The sequence below is a fragment of the Vombatus ursinus genome, unplaced genomic scaffold (assembly GCF_900497805.2).
Source record: "Vombatus ursinus unplaced genomic scaffold, bare-nosed wombat genome assembly UNPS02010284.1, whole genome shotgun sequence".
Lineage (NCBI taxonomy): Eukaryota > Metazoa > Chordata > Mammalia > Diprotodontia > Vombatidae > Vombatus > Vombatus ursinus.
In genome coordinates, this window is record NW_020950062.1 from 803,116 (window position 1) to 822,278 (window position 19,163).

Genomic DNA, 19,163 nt, shown 5'->3' on the forward strand with positions numbered 1-19,163 from the left:
TACAGAGGCTAGAGAGCTTGATGTGAGAGAAATGAATTAAGTTGGGGTGAGAGGTACTCATTGATTTTCTTGCCCCCTTCTCTTTTTCTAACCCCAAGTACACAGCCCCAGGAGGGAGTGCATTCCAAGTGTGGTCTGTGGACTGTGTGAAGGGAGAGGCCTGTTAAGCTCAGTGAATGACCAATCATTCAGTTTAAGTGGAACATCGAGTACCTGAAAAGAAATGAGAAATTAGACTGGAAAATTAGGTAAGAGTCAGATTTGGGAGTTTCTTAAAAGCCAAATTAAGAAGGTCAGATTTTATCCACGAAGCAATAGAGAGCCACTGAAGATTTTTGAGCAGAGGAGTTATATGGTTAGATTTGTGCCTTAGGAAGACTATTTATTTTGGCTATATACAGGAAAGTGAGTTGGAATGCATCAGGAAAGTTGAACAAAGCTTTGAATGACCTCAGATTTTTCCCTGAAACAAAGATCCATCTTTTTCATCATCAATATTCCTACAAAGATGCCATATGACTACAAAATATCAATCTCTGAAGCGGCAATTCAGAGGTCACCCAAATGGCAGTGGTATGGTGGGTGCAAGACTGAGCCATAGAAATAGCGTAAGAAGTATCAGGAAAAAAATTATCCCTTGAAAAGGAGAGCAGTTGATCACGTAGAATGAGCAAGGACTAATTCATTAATGGTTGTATGCTCCACTGCTACTCATACAATGTCAAGACAGCCAGAGGGAGGTCTCCAGCACTCAGGATAGAACTCCTTTGGGGAATTTACAGGAGGATATGGATAGGACAGAGACTGTGGGTGGGCTCTGAGATGTCCAATTGGAATAAGTACCCTCATCATTGAGATGTACAGATGCATGGAGAAGGAAGAGAACAGAGGCAGGGAAGCCAAGTAGGAGGCTATCACCATAGTCCAATGAAGAGATGACCAAACACTGAGCTAATGGCAGTGGCGGTGTGACCGGTGGCGGTCAGTTAATAAACATTTATTAAGTGCCTACTATGTGCCAGGCACTGTGCTAAGTGCTGTGGATACAAAAAGAAGCAAAACACAGTCCCTGCCCTCAAAGGGTTCACAATCTAATGGGGGAGACAACAGGCAAACAAATATGTACAAACAAGCTATAATCAGGATAAATGGAAAATAATGAACAGAACAAGGCACTAAAATCAAGTGTGAATAGAGGGCCAAAGAAGCAAGATTAGATTAGTTATATGTGACTCCAGATAGCAAAACTAGGACCAAAGGGCAGAATTTAAGGGAAGGAAGAACTTTCTAATAGAACTATCCAGAAATAGGAAGAGCTACCTTATGGGAGTAGTGAGTTCCCTGTCATTGGAAGTATCCAAGATGGGGCTGGATGACCAACTGTCAAAAATGTGGTGGAGGGAATTACTTCATAGGATGGGAGGTTAAGTGAGGCTGCCTTCCTCCTATAACATTGTCTGATGCGGAGACTCCATTCTAACTTGTGAAACCTAGAGAACGTTTCTAACTACGAATTCTAGAGAAATTTTCTCCAGGATTGAACTGGGAGTGGAGGCGAAATTGGCCATTTCCCTGTGTGGAAAAACGAGGGGGTTGGACTGAATGGCTGCTGAAAGTCCCTTCCCTGTCTCCATCCAAGCCTGGGGTGGGTGGGTGGGGCTGGTTTGCTCACATTCCAGCAGCCCCCACTTGGAGAAGCTGCGGCAGCAGCTGACTATCTCAGCATTTGGCTGATGCCCATGTGCTGACAGGCGAAGGGGGGTGGACAGAGCAGCTGCGCAGGTGGGGAGGGGGGAGGTCGAGGGCACAGGCACTAACACGCACAGTCTAACTGTGAGATGTAGGATGCCTTCCTCCCACTCAGCATGTACCAGAGGGCAGAGAGCAGCCAGGCTCTGGAGAGCTGAGGCTAACACCCTACTTTGGTTACAGTGGCCCAGCTGTTCTGAGGGCTTGAGGAATCAGCTTAAAATCTTTTGATATGCAGCTTCCTTTGAGCTGGTGGAGGTGTGTGAGGGTGGGTGGGTGGGTGTGAGTGTATGTGTGTGTTGGGAAAAGTGAGAGGAGAAAGAGGGGACCAAAAGAATGGTTTAGCATATGTGAAATAGGAGCAGGTCCCCATATCCCCAAAAGATATGGAAAGAAATCAAGACCACCCCTGTCAAGCACTGGGTTGGGGTCAGGAGACCTGAGGTCCACTATCAGTAAGGACGGCTCTCATTTCTAAAATCCTTAACATACTTTGCTCACACCCACTCAGGACCAACTCAGGATCATAGAACATCAAAGATGGAAAGACCCCAGAACTCACCCAACCCAATCCCTTTTTACAAAGAAGAGAATGAAGGTCGGAGGAGGAAACCAAGTGATGTGCCCAATGAAGCACAGGCAGAATGAAGAGCCAGGATTCAAACCCTGGCCCTGACTCTTTCCACCACACCTCAGCAGCATCCATCCTGGCTTTGATTCTGTTGCTAATTCACTGCCTGACTTTGCACAAGAACCTTCCTGCCTCTAAGGCCCAGGTTCCTCCTTTGTAAATTGAGGGGGGTCAGACTTCATGACCTCTGAGCTGGAAAGGTTGAAGATTCAATTCCTTCTTATCCGAGTGCAGAAGAAGGTGCGGGTCACTGAAGAGTTAAAATGTTCTTTGTCTCTGTCTTCCCTCTCTTTGCCAACTGCTCACAAAGGATTCTTTGCTAAGTCCAAGAACAACAATTTGACTCATGGCCATGTAAGCCCTGCTGAGTCAGAAATCGGAAAGGGGAGGGTGGCTCTTAGAGCCCTTGTACATCTCCGTCACCACAGGTGCTTTGCAGAGGTCAGGGCCCAGGGAGAAGCGGGACATCCCAGCAAACAAATGTCTTGGCCCCTGGGGGCTCGGCAGAGACTGGTACCCCACGCCCCCCAAGAGTCTGGGATTTGGACAGTGATGCCAGATCTGAGTTGCTAATGCTATAAACATGGCCTCTTTGCTAACGTCCAGGGGCTCCCTTCCCTGGCTCCTCACAGCAGAAATAATGACATTAGACACCTCGGCCCCTCCCACCCCCTCTGAGACCGAGGGCTGGTAAAAATGCAAAGTTTTTACATATTTATTCATGAAATGGGAAAATCTGCTTGACAGATAGCGTGATGAAGTGGAAAGAATGCTGGAATTAGGAATTAGCAGATCCGAATTCAGTTTCCAGCTGTGCTATTTACTACCGGGTGACCTTGAGCAAGTCACATCTTCTCCCCTAAAAAACTAGGAGGTCTGAATGGAACATCTCAAAGGCTTCTTCAACTCTAAATCTTTTTTGTTTGTTTGTTTTTTACTAGGTAATGGGGTTAAGTGACCTGCCCTGGGTCACACAGCTAATAAATGTCAAGTGTCTGAGGTCACATTTGAACTCAGGTCCTCCAGACTCCAGGGCCAGTACTCCACCCACTGCACCATCTAGCTGCCCCTTCAGCTCTAAATCTTGTGGCAAAAATCATCTCCTCCCTCACTAGGCAGAATAAAGCAGTTCAGGCTTTGAGGGGACATTCAGAAATATGAGTTTTCTGAGTTATCTTTCTCATTTTCCAAGTAACTAGGGTTGGGAAGAGACCCTGAAGGCAGGCTACTTTAATGCCCCTCATTTGACACAAAAAGAAACAGGTCATTGAGTCCGAGCCTCACCCCCTTATTTTACAGAGGACACAGACACCCAGAAACTAGCACAGTGACTTCCCAAGGCCACACAGCAGTTTAATGACAGAGCTGGGATAGGAGACCAGGTCTTCAGACTCCTGTCCCAGTGTGCTCTGCACTGCCTCCAATTTTCTCCCCCTTCTAGAGGTTCTTAACCTGGGACCCATGGATAGATTTCAAGAAATACATGGACTTGGAAAGGAAAAATATTTATTTTCATTAACTTCTTAATGAAATTTGGCATTTCCTTCTATTATGAATTTTTAAAAATTATTCTGAGGAGTCCATAAACTTCACCAGGCTGCAAAGGGTCCAGGATGCAAAAAAACGTTAAGAACGTTTGCCTTATTTTGAAAGTCACCTAATGGGAGTTTGAGTTCTCCCCACCCCTGAACTCATGGGTGTAACCTGGAAAAAAGCAATGACTAGCACTAGAGGATCTGAGGCTTATTAGTTTCAGGGCCTTGGAGGAAATTGCTTAGTCTGTCTGAGCCTCAGTTTCCTCATTTGAAAAAGCCTCTGAGGTCCTTTTTTGCTCTTGATCCATGTTAATCTTAATTTTCAATTTCCTTAGAAGGAAGGAGAAAACAATCAACCAATTTCCTTCCATATTGAAGCAAATTTCCAAACCGTCCTGGAAAGGAATGTTAACAGGCCCAGTCCCTCCTGGTCTCTTTTCTGTTTGGGGAGGTGATTGGAGAGCACTGTTGTTAGAAACAGTTGGGGCTGCACACTGTGGCCAGATCAGATGGGACCTACTCACACTGTCCTAGTTTCGGACATCAAAAATCTGGTTTTAATATGTACAAATATGTACAGAGAAGTGAGCCATGGGTGGGATGGGAGAGCAGGCAGAGGTCAGAGGTGGAAAAGGAGAAGACATAGCTGGCAAAGTGAAAAGAGAACTGGGGATGTTTATAAACCTTAAAGTGACAGATAAACTCCTTGGCTTGACATTCAAGGCCCCTCTATTATTCTTCTCTGTGTACATGCTGTACCCACCCCCAGGAGAATGGAAGCCCCCTCCCCCCACAAGGGTATGGGCTGTTTTAATTTTGCCTGCAAATCCCCAAGAACAAATGAGATAATATTTATAAAGCACTTAGCACAGTGCTTGGCACCTGGTATACACTTAATAAGTACTTCTTCTCTTCCCCCTTGCCTTGCCTTCCCTTCCCTCAATACTTGGTGCCTTTAATACAGTAGGGGCTTAATAAGTCTTTGTTGAATTGAATTGAATTATCTTCATTTCACAGAGGAGGACCTGAAGCTGAGTCAAAGCGACTTGTCCATGGTATTCAAACCCAGGACCCTTGACTAATCTAGGGCTGCTCCCACTGTATCATACTGTGAGCCCTTCTTTGCTTTCTATTGAAAACGATTCAAATGTTGAAGTGATCAGACAGTACGTGTTTATGTATATTTCAATGACATTAGAGATGACCCAGGACTGGGATTGGCCAGGCAAGACCCAGCAGGAGAGAGTGATGTTTAGGATGTTTGGGCAGTCAGGTGGCAGGGGATCTGAGGGTCCAGGGTCCTGAGGATCAAATGAGATAATCATTGTAAAGTGTCTGGCACATAGCAAGCGCCATATGCTTTTGTTGTTGTTGTTCAGTTGTGTACGACTCTTCATGGCCCCATTTGGGGTTTTCTTGGCAAAGTTACTGGAGTGGTTTGCCGTTTCCTTCTCCAGCTCATTGTAAAGATGAGGAAACTGAGGCAAACAGGGTTAAGTGACTTGCCCAGGGTCACACAGCTAGGAAGTGTCTGAGGCAGCATTTGAACTCAGGTTTTTCTGACTCCAGGCCCAGGGCTCTATCTACTTAGCTTACTACTATTACTACCACTACCACTACTACTACTACTACTACCACTACTACTACTACTACTACCACCACCACCACCACCACTACTACCACCACCACCACCACTACTACTACTACCACTACTACTATTACTACTACTACTACTACCACCACCACCACCACTACCACCACTACTACCACTACTACCGCTACTACTACGGCCACTGCCACTACCACTACTGCCACCACCACCACCACCACTACTACTATTACCACCACTACTACTGCTACTACTACTACCACTACTACCACCACTACCACTTCACAAGTCTGCCTCAGGTTCCTCATCTGTAAAACGGGGGTAACAATACCACTTACTGCCCAGGGTTGTTGTGAGGATATAATGAGATAATCATCCTAAAGTGGAACATAGTAAGTGCTATATAAATGTCAGCTATCATTATTATTACTACTACTACTACTACTACTTAACTTGTATCTGCCTCAGGTTCCTCATCTGTAAAATGGGAGTAATAGTAGCACCTACCTCCCAGGGTTGTTGTGAAGATCTAATTTATAAAGCTCTTGGCAAACCTTCAAGAGCTGTGTCATCTTCATCATCATCATCATCTTCATCATCATCATCATCATCATCATCACCTCCATCTCTGGTCAAGGCACTGCTAGCCTACTGCCTAACAAGTATTTTCTCCACAACAAAGCACGCTCCAGCCAACCAGGGCTCTACCCCGCTGCCCTGCCTTTTTTTGGTACGCCTCTCCTCCTTCAAAGCCCAACTCAAACATCTCCTCCTCCAGGAAGCCTTCCGTGATTGTCCTTCCTCTGCACCCCGATTTGCACTACCCTCTCGCCTTTATCCGCGTCTGGCTCTCTCTGGGTCTCTCTGCTGGGTCGGGCTCTTCAATCCCGGTACTGGAGTACAAGCCTCGAGAAGTCAAAAGTGGCACGCGCATGGGCCGCGGGCGCGCATGCTCCTGGCCCAGAGAAGGGAGACTGTTAAGTTTCTGTCCCGGAGGCGGGGGGGAAAAGCGGGTAGAACGGAATGTCTTTCCCTGACTGAGCATGCGCTAAAGTTCCGTCGTCTCCATTCAATACCCTGATGCCGGAAGGAGCCATCAGGTGCCTCGTTAGCGCAGTAGGTAGCGCGTCAGTCTCATAATCTGAAGGTCGTGAGTTCGATCCTCACACGGGGCACAATACTTTTGTCCTTCACGTGGACTCCAGGATTCATAAGAAAGTAGTTTTTACGCTTCTATGGGCTTTGCAGGTCTTGCAACCCGAGGCAAAGATCTTGGCCTGGCTTTGCTATGGGCAAGGAGCGGACTGCTCCCCCAGCCCGGGTCACCTCCTGGAACTCTTTCCCCCCACGGGAGAATGCTCCATCTGAAACTGAAAGGGACCTTCGAGGCTGTCGAGACCCACCACTCATTTTGCAGAGGAGGAAACTGAGGCCCAAGGAAGCCGGTCAATCAAACATTTCAATCAGCAAACATTCAGTAAAGCCCCTCCCACGTGGGCAAAGCCCTGTATTAGGCGCTGGGAACCAAGAAAAGAGGCAGAGCCGCTTTCAAGAGGCTTACATTCTACTGGGGAATTCAGCAGGAGTTCGCAGAGAAGAACATCTCATTCTTATAAGGAATATATTATAATAGTATTAATTATATTATTTTAATTATTTAATCAACCATATTTATATAATCAACAATTTAATTATATATTGATAATATAATTATATAATATATAATAAAATATAAGAAATTCTTATAAGGGGAGGCAGAGAGACAGAGAAAGAGAGAGACGAGATAGAGACAGAGAGTGCGCATTCTAGCTAGGCAAAGGCACGGAAGCAGGAGATTCACTGAGTTGATTGCATATATGCCTAATACAGAAATATATTCTGCATGACTTCACATGTATAATGGGTATCGTCATATTGCTTGCCTACTCAAAATGGGGCTGGAGGGAGGGGGAGAACTTGGAACTCGATAAAAAAAATGGATGGGAAGGAAGGATGGCAGGAGGAAGAAAGGGAGGGAGGGAGGAAAGTAGGAAGGGAAGGAGGGAAGGAGGAAGGGAGGGAGGATGTATTGCGCGCTACATACCGTGTTAGTCGCTGGGTGTACTAAGTCAAAAGTAGAACAGTCCCTAGCCTCCAGGAGCTTCCATTCTACTGGAAGGGAATACAGATGTTTCCAGGAGAGATGCCAAATCAATCCAAGTCGAGAGCAGGGCGCCAAGGAGCAGAGCCCCCGGGGGCGAGGCTAGGGCTGCACGCACAGGTGGAATAAGTTCACAAACACCCAGGAGGGGCCCCGCCTGCGGGGAGCGCATCGAGGTCAGAGTCCAAGGGTCAGCAGAGCCCACCTCCTTCCTCCTTCCCCCCACCCCCACCCCCGCCAGAACTGGCTCAGCCCGAGGGGAGTGAGATCCTCACAATCCTTTGGTGAGGTAAGCGCTGCAGGAATATTTGTTGCAACTTTACAGATGAAGAAGCTGAGGCTCAGACAGGTTAAGTGGCTTGTCAGCAGCGCCCCCGCCAGAACAAGAGGGGAGGCTCCTAGACAGGGGTCCGGGCAGGATCCGGGCAGGGGGAGCCGGCTGGCTCGCCGGCAGGGCATCGGGCACGGAGGCGGCGGCGAGGTCGGGCTAAATCCAGGAGGATGGTTTGCAAGAAAAGGAAGGAAACCTCTTGCTTGCTCAATTTGCGAACTGAGGAGCAAACAGGACTCGGTACGCTCCCGGCAGAAATCATTCTAATTTTTTAAAACATAGTTCAGAATTACTTATGTTGTGAAAGAAGAATCAGCTAAAAGGAAAAACCATGAGAAAGAAAAAACGAAAAACAAGGGAAATTAGAACGCTTCGATCTGCATTCAGACTCCGCCGTGCTTTCTCTGGATGTGGACAGCATTTTCCATCACGAGGCCTTTGGAGACGTCTTAGATCCTGGCATTGCTGAGAAGGGCTAAGTCTATCGATATTAGTCATTGCACAACGTGGCAGTTACTGTGTACAACGTTCTCCTGGTTCTGCTTACTTCACTCAGCATCAGACCATACACGTCTTTCCAGGTTTTTCTGAAGTCCGCCTGCTCGTCATTTCTTCTAGCACAATAGTATTCCATGATATTCATATACCACAACTTGCTCAGCCATTCCCCAATTGATCCCTTCCACTGCTCCTCCACCCTTCTATCTGCTGGGCACACCACCACCATCCCCTCCGGTCACCCAGGCTCCCAACCTAGGAGTCCTCCATCACTCTTCCTTTCCCCTCATCCCCTCCAGCCAATCAGTTTCCAAGTTTTGTGGTACCTCCCACTGTGACCCAGCTCATCTCTAACACTGTTCTCTTCTCTTGGGTCCCCTACCCTTTATTGTATCACTTTTGTTCCCACCACGATGCTTTTGGTCCTTCGCTTGTACTGCTGAAATGAAGGTGGAGAAATTCATGCCCCTGCTATGATGGGGGCCTCTATAATTTTTTGTTTTAGAGCCTCAACTGGGCCCTCGCTGCTGCTAGGCAATCCTTCTATACCTCCTTCATCAACTTACTGTCCCACTCTCCACAGGGATTCTTCCAAAACATTTTGTCCCTCTAAATCTCCCCATTCTCTCAACTAAGGCACTTGCCTTACATTTTACAGGAAAAAAAATTGAGGCCATTTGCTGTAACTCCCTCTTCCTTTCTTATCTCATATCACTCTGATATCTTCTTCCCTTCTCTCCTCTTTCATCCCTGTCTTGAGTAAAGAGGTGGCCCTTTTCCTTGCCAAGACAAACACTCTACCCTCACAATTGATGCCACTCCATCCCTTCTCCTCTAGGTGATTGCTGCCCCCACCCCAACCATTTCCACTCTCTCACTTATCTTCAATCTCTCCTTCTCTATTTCCTACTGCCTTCAAACATGCCTGTCTCCCTCACCTGTTCCACCCATCCCCACTGGTTGTCATCCCATGAAAAGACTTATATGGACTGATGCAGAGTGAAGTGAGCAGTATAAGAACAATTTATGCTCTAACATCAATATTAAGAATGAAAAAATCTGTGGACTTTTATAAAAAATGAAATAAGCCAACAAGGAGAGAAATTTATACAACAGTGTAAAAAAAACCACAACTTTGAAACCTGTAAGAACTATGATTAATACAATAATCATCCATAATTCTGAAGGACTGATGATAAAGCATTATCTTCACCTCTCGACAGAGAAGTGATGGACACAGAGGGAAGAATGAGACAAATGTATGTATGGGTATCTGTGTATATGTATGTATGTATGTATGTAATCATTGAGGGAATTTTTTATGCTTGACTGCATAGGTGTTACAAGGAATTTGTTTTTCCCCTCAGTGGGGGTTGGGGGGGAGAAAAAATTTCTGTTAATTAAGAAAAATAGAGGGGGGAGCTCCAGGTATGGAAAGTTGCCTTCTGTTTCAGATGAGATCCCTTTATTAATAAATTTACTTGTTTTACTTTGTTAGTAGAGCCCTCTCACCAAGTGGGAGTAATCTGCAAATTGTTACATAAAAACAACGCATCAGTAATTTTTTAAAAAATCTATGTTGTATCCCTCTCCCAATAGAATGTAAGCTCCTTAAGGGCAGGGAATTCTTTTTTTGTCTTTGTATATCTAGCTCATGGCATGGTCCGTTGCACATAGTAGGTGCCTCAGAAATATTTTTTAAAATTTTATTATTAGTGCCTTTGCTTTTGGCAGTGATATCTCTTAGTAAAAGTCCTGACAGTTCAAATTCCTCATAACTACGCTATTATATTTATCTGTCAGCTGGTCTGTGGTATGCTACTCTCAGACTGGGGGGGCAGGAAGAGGTGTGACTGGGGTGGTAAGGCACAGAGCCAGTAGCAGCAGCATAGTACAGCTGATCCTAGTGTCAGAGGAAGTAGGGTTTAAATTCTGCCTCTGAAACTTACTATTGCTTTGACCTTAAGCAAGTTGCTTAATCTCTATAGGCCTCAGTTTCTTCCTCTGTAAAATGGGAGACCAGACTAGATGATTACTAAAATCCCTTCTAGAACTATGATTTTCACTCAGCTGTTCTCCACCATCCTTCTCCCCTCAAGTGCCTATATTTGCTTTCAAGAGTGGACCTTCTTATTGAGAGCTGATCCAACCATTCTGGAGACAATTTGGAACTATACCCAGAGGGCTATAAAACTGTGCATATCCCAGTAATACCATTATTAAGTCTGTATCCCAAAGAGATTAGAGAAAAGGGAAAAGGACCCACATGTACAAAAACATTGGTAGCATCTCTTTTTGTGGTGAAAAGGAATTGGAAAATGAGGGGATGCCCATCAGGTGGGGAATGGCTGAACAAGTTGTGGTATGTGATTGTGATGGAATACTAATAAGAAATGATGAGCAGGATGCTCTCAGAAAACCTGGGAAGGCTTACATGAACTGATGCTGAGTGAAGTAAGCAGAACCAAGAGAAAGAACATTGTACACAGTAACAGCAACATTGTACTATGAAAAGACTTAGCTATTCTCAGCAATACCATGATCCTAGACAATTCTGAAGGACTCATGATGAAAAATGCTATCTACCTTCAGAGAAAGAACAGATGGAGTTTGAATGCATATAGGAACATACTTTTTTGTATTTTCTTTTTCTTGTCTTTTTTTTTTTTGGTCTGTGCTTTCTTTTACAACAAGACTAATATGGAAATATGTTTTGCATGACTGCACATCTATAATATTTATCAAATTGCTTGACTTCTTGAGGAGGTAGAGGAGGCAGAGGGAGAGAATTTGGAACTCAAAATTTTGAAAAACGAATGCTAAAAATTATTTTCACATGTAATGAGAAAAAAATAAAATATAATACATGGTGAAAAAGAGAGGACCTTCTTAATATACGGTGCTGTTTTCCCTTGCCTCTTGCCTATACCAACCTTTCTTTTTTAAAATATTTTATTTTTTCCAGTTACATGTAAAGACATTTTTAACATTTGCTTAAAAAAAATTTTAAGTTCTAAATTTTTCTCGCTCCCTCCCTGCATATAGATTATATTTGTGCAATCATACAAAATTCATCTCCATATTAGTCATGTGAAAAAAGAAACAGGTGCTGAGTATTAAAAACTGAGTTAAGGGGCAGCTAGGTGGCTCAGGGGATGGAGCACTGGCTCTAGAGTCAAAAGGACCTGAGTTCAAATCCAATCTCAGACACTTAACACTTACTAGCTGTGTGACCCTGGGCAAGTCACTTAACCCCAGTTGCCTCACCAAAAACAAAAAACTGAGTTAGTCAGTATAGTGATGAGATTTCAGGTGACCAGCTTATCCTGGGGAAGTCATGATGCTCCCTGGAGTGGAAACCAAGCAGAGCCACTGATGGAAAATGGCGAGAGTAACTCTTTCTTTATCCCCTTACATATTTAAGTGTCAGTTCCCCATAAGTCATTTTTATCCTATCCATTCCATTCCAAAGGCCATTCTCCTTGGCAAAGCAAAGAAAAATAAAATGAAACAATACACAGAATAGCTGTCTTCAAGTATTTGAAGGGCTGTTGAGAGAAAGTGAGATTAGACTCATTCTGCTGGGCCCCAGAGGACGGAACTGGGAACAGCAGGTGGAATTTGCAGAGATTTAAGTTCAATGGAAGAAAAAAGTCCTTCCTAACAAGTAGAGCTGCTCCACTTGTACAATAATATTCCATCACCTTTAGATACCATAACTTGTTCATCCATTCCCCAATTTATGAGCACTCCTTCAGATTCCTATTCTTTGTCACCTCAAAAAAAGCTATATTTTTATACAAACTTAGAGTTTGTTTACTTAGAACTAATCCCCTCCTTAATCTACCCACCCTCTCAATTCCAACCTCTCTCTTCTCCCCTTTTTTTCCTATTTTCTTTTTGAGTGAAATGGATTTCTTTTACTTTACTTTGATGATGACTTAGGGAGGTCCAATTCATTTTAAAAGTAAGATACTCTCCCTTGTGAAGTCAGTTAATTTTTGTAAGATATCAGTTAGCAACATAAACTCCTGTTGAATGAAATGGATTTTTGTCCCCAACTGTGTAGTGTGTGTGTGTGTGTGTGTGTGTGTGTGTGTGTGTGTATTCTTTCTTCTTTTGACTAGTTTGGATGAGAATGAGGTTCAAGTGTCAGCTGCTCCGTCCCACCTCCTTCTGTTTGTACAGATATCTACTTGTGAACTCTGATTATATGAGATAATTTCCCCTAACCTTCCTTTACCTCCTTCCTCCCTCTTTGTTTATTTCTCTTCGTTTCTTTTTCTATTCTTTACTCAAGATCAAAACATAACAGAACCACTCCCAGCTCTTGTCTAGTTGGATTCCCACCATGAACCCTGATCACAGAGTGCAGAAGGGACACATGTATAATATATTTCCCCTATTTGAATGTAAGTAGTTTATTCTTACTTAGTCCTTTATCATTGTTCACTCATATTTACCTTTGTATTTTTCTCTTCACTCCTGTGTTCAGCCTTCAAAGTTTCTCCACAGATCTGGTCTTTTCACCAGGAATGCTTAGAAGTCTTCTATTCTATTGAAGATCCATTTCCCCCTGTAATATTATACCTATCTTTGCTGGGTAAGTTATTGTTGGTTATAAGCCCATGTCCTTTGTTTTCTGGAATTTTGTATTCCAAGTTCTCCACTTCTTTATAGTGGCAGCTGCTAAATTGTGTGTGATCTGGACTGTGGCTCCTCAGTACTTGAATTCTTTCTTTCTGGCTGTTTGCAGTGTTTTTTCTTTGAAAAAAGCAAACACACAAACAAAAAAAACAACAAAGCTCTGAATTTCGGCTATGATGTTCCTGGGAGTTTTCATTTTGGGATTTCTTTCAGGAGGTGTCCAGTAGATTCTATTTCCACTTTGCTCTTTGGTTCTAAGAGATCTGGGCAGTTTTCTTTTAAGATTTCTTGAAACACAATATCTAGGCTCTTTTTTGGTCATGATATTCAGTTAGTCCAATGATTTTTTTTTAATTTAATTTTTCTGTTACATTTTAAGTTCTGAACTGTCTCCCTGCCTCCCTCCCTCCCTACCCTGCATTAGAGAAGGATACCATTTCACACACACACACACACACACACACACACACACATACATACGTGTGTGTGTGTATATACATATGTATATATGTATACACACACATACATATGTGTACTATGCATACCTCTATCAGTTCTTTCTCTGGAAGTGGATAGCATCTTCCTTCATAGGTCCTTTGTAATTGATTGGAGTATTTTTAACTCAAAATAACTTACTTGTTCACAGTTATTCTTTGAACAATATTGCTCTTGGTTCTACTCATTTCACTCTTCATTATTTCATGCTAGTCTTTCCATGTTTTTCTAAAATCAACCTGCTCATCATTTCTTGCAGCACAATAGAATTCCATCACAATCATATACCACAACTTGTTCAGCCGTTCCCCAATTGATGGGCATCCTTTCAATTTCCAATTTTTTGTCACCACAAAGAGAGCTGCTATAAATATTTTAGAACATTTTTTTTCCCTTTTGCCCCGATCACCTTGAGAAATACACCTAATAGTGGTATTGCTGGGTCAAAGGGTATACACAGTTTTATTTGGGCATAGTTCCAAATTGCTCTCCAAAATGGTTGGATCAATTCACAGTTCCACCAACAGTATATTAATGTCCCAATTTTTTCACATCCCTTCCAACATTTATTTCCTCCTAACATTTTAGCTAATCTGATAGGTGTGAGATATCTCAAAGTTGTTTTGATTTGCATTTCTCTAATCAATAATGATTTGGAGCATTTTTATATGACTATATGTAGCTTTGATTTCATTAAAAAACCTAACTGTTCATATCATTTGACCATTTATCAATTAAGAAATGACTCATATTCTTACAAATTTGACAAAGTTCTCTACATATATGAGATATGAGACTTTTATTCAAGAAACTGTCTATAAATTTTTTCCCAATTTTCCACTTTTTTTATAATCTTGGCTATATTGGTTTTATTTGTACAAAACCTTTTAAATTTAATGTAATAAAATTATCCATTTTAGATATCACAATGCTATCTCTTGTTTATTCATAAATTATTTTCCTATCCATAAATCTGATAAGTAGTATGTTCCATGTTTTTCTAACTTACTTATATCATATATCCATTTTGACCGATCTTGTTAAATGGTGTAAGATATTGTTCTATACACAATTTCTGGCAGATTGTTTTCCAGTTTTCTCAACAATTTTTTTAACCAAATAATGGATTCTTATCCCACGAGCTTTAAATCTTTACATTTGTCAAACATAAGGTTATTAAAATCACTGGTCCAATGATTCTTAAATTTGTTCTCCTTGATATGTGTTCAAGTCAGTTGTTTTTTCTATGAAGTACTTTATATTTTTTTACATTTCTTTATTCAGCCTTTTGACTTTGTTTTGATTATTTTTTGTTGCCTCATGGAGTCACTGGCTTCTAATTTTCAGGGTGTTGGGCAAGGATTTGCACCTCTGTGCCAAGCTGTTAGTTCCCTTTCCAATTCTTTTTTTCCATAGCTCTCACTTTTCCATTTTTTTCTCCTTAAGTTCTCTTATTCTATTTACTACAAAAACAAACAAACAAACAAACAAACAACAAAAAACCCAACATCTCTTTAACTCCTTTGAAAACTCTTGCTTCATCTTTTCCAGGAAATCTAATTCGGTTTCTGTCCAACCTGGCTTTTCTCTGAAGCTTTGTTTGTAAATGTTTCGGAGTCATTCTCTTCTGTGTTTGTGTTGACCATCCCTGCCCTGTAATAGCTCATTACAGTGGGTTTCTTTTTGGTTTATCCCTTTTTCCAGCCTCCTCTCAACCTCAGGCTTGACATCATGGCTGGGCTTTGCTACACTTCTGGAGGAAAGGTCTGGGGCTGGTTCCATTCTTGGGGTATTGAATGGTGTGTTATTCCAAGAGCTCAGGGACAGGCTGGGGACCTGCACACTTTCATGGCTGCCAGAGTGGTCTGATGTAGTGGTAAAATGTGATTGCTGCCCGCCTTGTCTAGCCTCTGCAGGTTCCTGACTGGGTTTGAGCAAGAGCAGACTGCTACTGAACTCTGACCTTATTAGCTTACTGGAAACCTCTGTTGATTCTAAGTGGCAGGACTGTAAGCTCCCTTTTGGTCTGGGATCCTCTGCAGGCTGGGCTAGAAGCTGGAAATTAGGCCTTGCTTTGGGCCTGAGGTGTGGGCCACACCACTGCTGCTACTGGTTTTTGAACTTCCTCCTTTCTCCGTACGTAGCCCAGGGCTTCCCTCCCTAGAAATGTCATTGCTGTGCACAGGTCCCCTTCTCCCCCCAGGATCTGGAACTGAGTAGTGTGTGACAAAGCTGCATTACCCCAGCCTCAGTACCCTGGTGTAAGTCTGGAGGCATCCCAGGATGGGCTCCTTTTCTGCTGGTGTGCAGCTTCCCCTTGGGTGCTGAAGGGATCCATGCCCCATATGCTCCTGCCCTGACCCTACCCCAGTGTATGTACAAACCTGCCTCCCTATGTCAACCCTGAGTTTTTCTGAGTTCTTCCATCAAGATTAAGTCTGGTGTATTTTGTAGATGTTTGGTGGAGTTGTGGATAGGAACTCAGGTGCATTGCTTCCTTCTACTCTTATCTTGGCCCAAAGAATCACATTACGTGGGAAGAAAAGTCCCTTTCACTACCAGGAAGCTAACAAGGAAATAGACTCCTTATCTTTAGAGTTCAAGAAGATTTGAAATGTTTGGTGGTAGTCCTGCTTGAAGAGATCTCTTGACATTCCTTTCTAGCCCTTAGATTTTATGAAGCTGTGCCCTATATAACTCACAGATTGTTAACAACCAAAAAAGGTGCTGTCTTTCCCTTAGGAAGATGATGTTATACAGATCTACCCCAAGAAGGTCCTGCAATTTGAGGTGGCTTTCTAGGGTGAAACAGATTGAAATGCCTACTGGGGGAAAAACTGTAGTTCTAGAAATTTGGGCCCTTAACCTGCAATGAACTATGAAGAGCAAAACATTCTCAACAAATAGGTTAATTAGCTTGTTCATTAAGAAATTCACTCTTTCGATGCAGAATAGCAATGAGGGTATTCCTTTTTTTATGTTGCTAATTGTATCTTATAAAAATTAACTGCCTTCACAAGGGAAAGCATCTTACTTTCAAAATAAATTCGACCTTCTTGACTTACCATCAGACCAGGCCCTGTGAGGATGGATAAAAAAGTGAAGTAAAAGAAACAGAAGAACTTATTTTATCTAGGCGCAGCTAGGTGGTGCAGTGGATAGAGCACCAGTCCTGAAGTCAGGAGGAACTGAGTTCAAATCCCGCCTCAGACCAAACACTTGACACTTACTAGCTGTGTGACCCTGGGTAAGTCACTTAACCCCAAATGTCTAAAAAAAAATAAATACTATATATATATGTATGTATAAATTTCATCTAAAAATTTTCATCTAAAAAGATCCCAGGTGGGCAGGTTATGTGGTATAATGGGAAGAACACTAACTCTGGGGTTAGGAACCTGGGTTTCTTTCCTGGCTTGGACAGGAGCTATTAGACTCATGTGACCTTGAGCAGGTCCATAACCTCACTGGGCTTCATTTCCTCCTCTGTAAAAGGGATTGGGTTAGAGGGCTAAGAGGTGTCTTCCAGCTCCTGATCTGAGATCTTAAATCAGCCTGCTTCTATGAAGATTAAATTTTCTTTTGTTAGGGATTTTTAAGAAGGAGAAGTAAAATAATTAAACCAACGGCAACTTAAATGGTTTCAAAATAAAAAAAGATGATTTTATTTCAAAAAGCACAAGAAACTATTTACAAATAAACCGGCAGAGCTTACACAAAGCACACATTATTTTTCTTGGACACCATATTTCTATATACAAAATGGTTCATTTAAGCAGAATTTAAAATGATCTAAAATCAGTTTCTTTGATTGCAAAATAAGCAGGTATCTCCATCTATTTCAGGTAATTAGAAGGTCTGTATCACAAGGTTGGCGGGAAGGAGGGATGTGGTATCTCTGACGAGCCTGCTGGGCATGCTTGTATCGAAGTCTCCTTATTTCTGACATCAGTTCATGTTCTTTCTTTTCTAGCTCTTCTCGTTTTCGATCCAAAGAAACTTGCAAAAAAAATTTTAAATAAAAAATCAGGCTGATTTATGCATACAAGCTATATGGGTACCTTTATTTTCAGACTGTATATGTTGTAAAATCAATAAGGCAAAGCATACTTTTAAAAAGCACCTTTCACTGAACAATGATGGAGAATGGCATTCTAATCTTACTTATTTGGAATGTCTAGAATTCAAGGATTTTCCATTTTACAAATTGGCAATCAGGTCTGTTGTGGAGAGATGTTAGGTTCATTCTGCATAACAAGTAAGTAGGAGGATTCTTCAGCCTCCCCATTTTATCCCCAAGTGTACAGGATGAGGTGGTCTTTCTTCTTGCAGGGTGGCATGGTGGGAAGAACTGCTAGTGGGGGAATCCTTCTCCCTTATCCTTCCCCTATCCCCAGACCACCTCCAGGGCAGCTGGGCAGGAAAAGCAACATGGCTACCCATACCACTTGAATGAGCTGGAAGTCATCAATTATAATCCTCCCAGTAAATTAGTGGCCCACCAGGCAGGCTTTCCTTTCTGCTCTGCTGTGATGCCCTTCAGACCCCTGGGCCTTGTCATCCACCCCCTAAAAGTGCAGCTGAACCTTTTTTCTATGTATTGTCTCCCCTAATTAAAATGTGAACTCCTTGAGGGCAGGCACCCTCTCATTTTCTTGCTATTTGTGTCCCAAGACTTTTGCACAGTGTTAGATACACAGTAAATGTGTAATCAATGCTTTTTTATCCCTTCCCCTCTGGCCAGAGCCAAACTCAAGGCACCTCTACCTCCCGTTACTTGCTCCCACAAACCATTTTTCTTCTCTCCTTCACTGTTTAACTTCTAGAAAGAAGAGTGTACATCTTATTCTCAATATACTGCAATCTGACTTCTATCTCCCCACAGGCAGCTCTTTCCACCATTACCAATCAGGACCAGCAAATCAAATGGCCTTCCCCTTCCCTCCCCACCCCCACCCTAGTCTTCACCCACCCAACCCATTCCTCTGCAAAAATAAATCAGATTCCTTGAATCTGGACCTTCAATTTGCACACCAGCTCCCTCTCTGCAATGAATACTACAAGTGCTTTGCTGGCCAGCTATGTCTACTTTTATGTCGGTACTTTTTAACAATTCCAAGTAATTGGGTGGGAGGAAGCTAGAGGCAGCATTCCAAATTAAGAGAATCCCTGAAATTCATCCCCTCATGTAGTCAGCTACATCTGAATCCTCAGAGCCTTCAGGTACCACAGAACAATCTCTCATTGCCCGTTTTCTGCTTGTGAGTGGATCTAATGCGTGTGTGTCTTCTTACACAGGGGAAGATAGGGTGATGCAGTGGGGACAATTGTGGATTTGGAATCAGGAGCTCCGGGCTTAAATCCTAGGTCTGCCACCCCGTGCCAGTGCAAGCACCTGTTTTGGGCAAGGCATCCTTCTCCTCCAATTAATCACAGCACTATGCCTGGGCCCCTCCTATGCATTTATCACATTCATGGTCTAACACGTGTCCAAATTTTATTCCCTCTAATTATGTAGGGGCAGCTAG

At 42.9% G+C, this 19,163-nt stretch overlaps 1 protein-coding gene and 1 non-coding gene across 3 annotated transcripts in view; one reads left to right on the plus strand and one right to left on the minus strand.

The window, feature by feature from the left end:
• The first annotated feature begins 6,626 nt into the window (after window positions 1–6,626).
• TRNAM-CAU lies at window positions 6,627–6,699 on the plus strand. Its single transcript has one exon. It is a non-coding gene; the product is annotated as a tRNA-Met (tRNA).
• Window positions 6,700–17,315: 10,616 nt separating this feature from the next.
• TBC1D31 (TBC1 domain family member 31) overlaps window positions 17,316–19,163 on the minus strand; it is a 69,890-nt gene continuing 68,042 nt past the window's right edge. For both annotated transcript variants that reach the window (XM_027854075.1, XM_027854074.1), the window contains one exon: window positions 17,316–17,634. In XM_027854075.1, coding sequence (XP_027709876.1) covers window positions 17,477–17,634 — 158 coding nt within the window. In that variant the 3' untranslated portion in view covers window positions 17,316–17,476. The remainder of the gene's footprint in view (window positions 17,635–19,163) is intronic.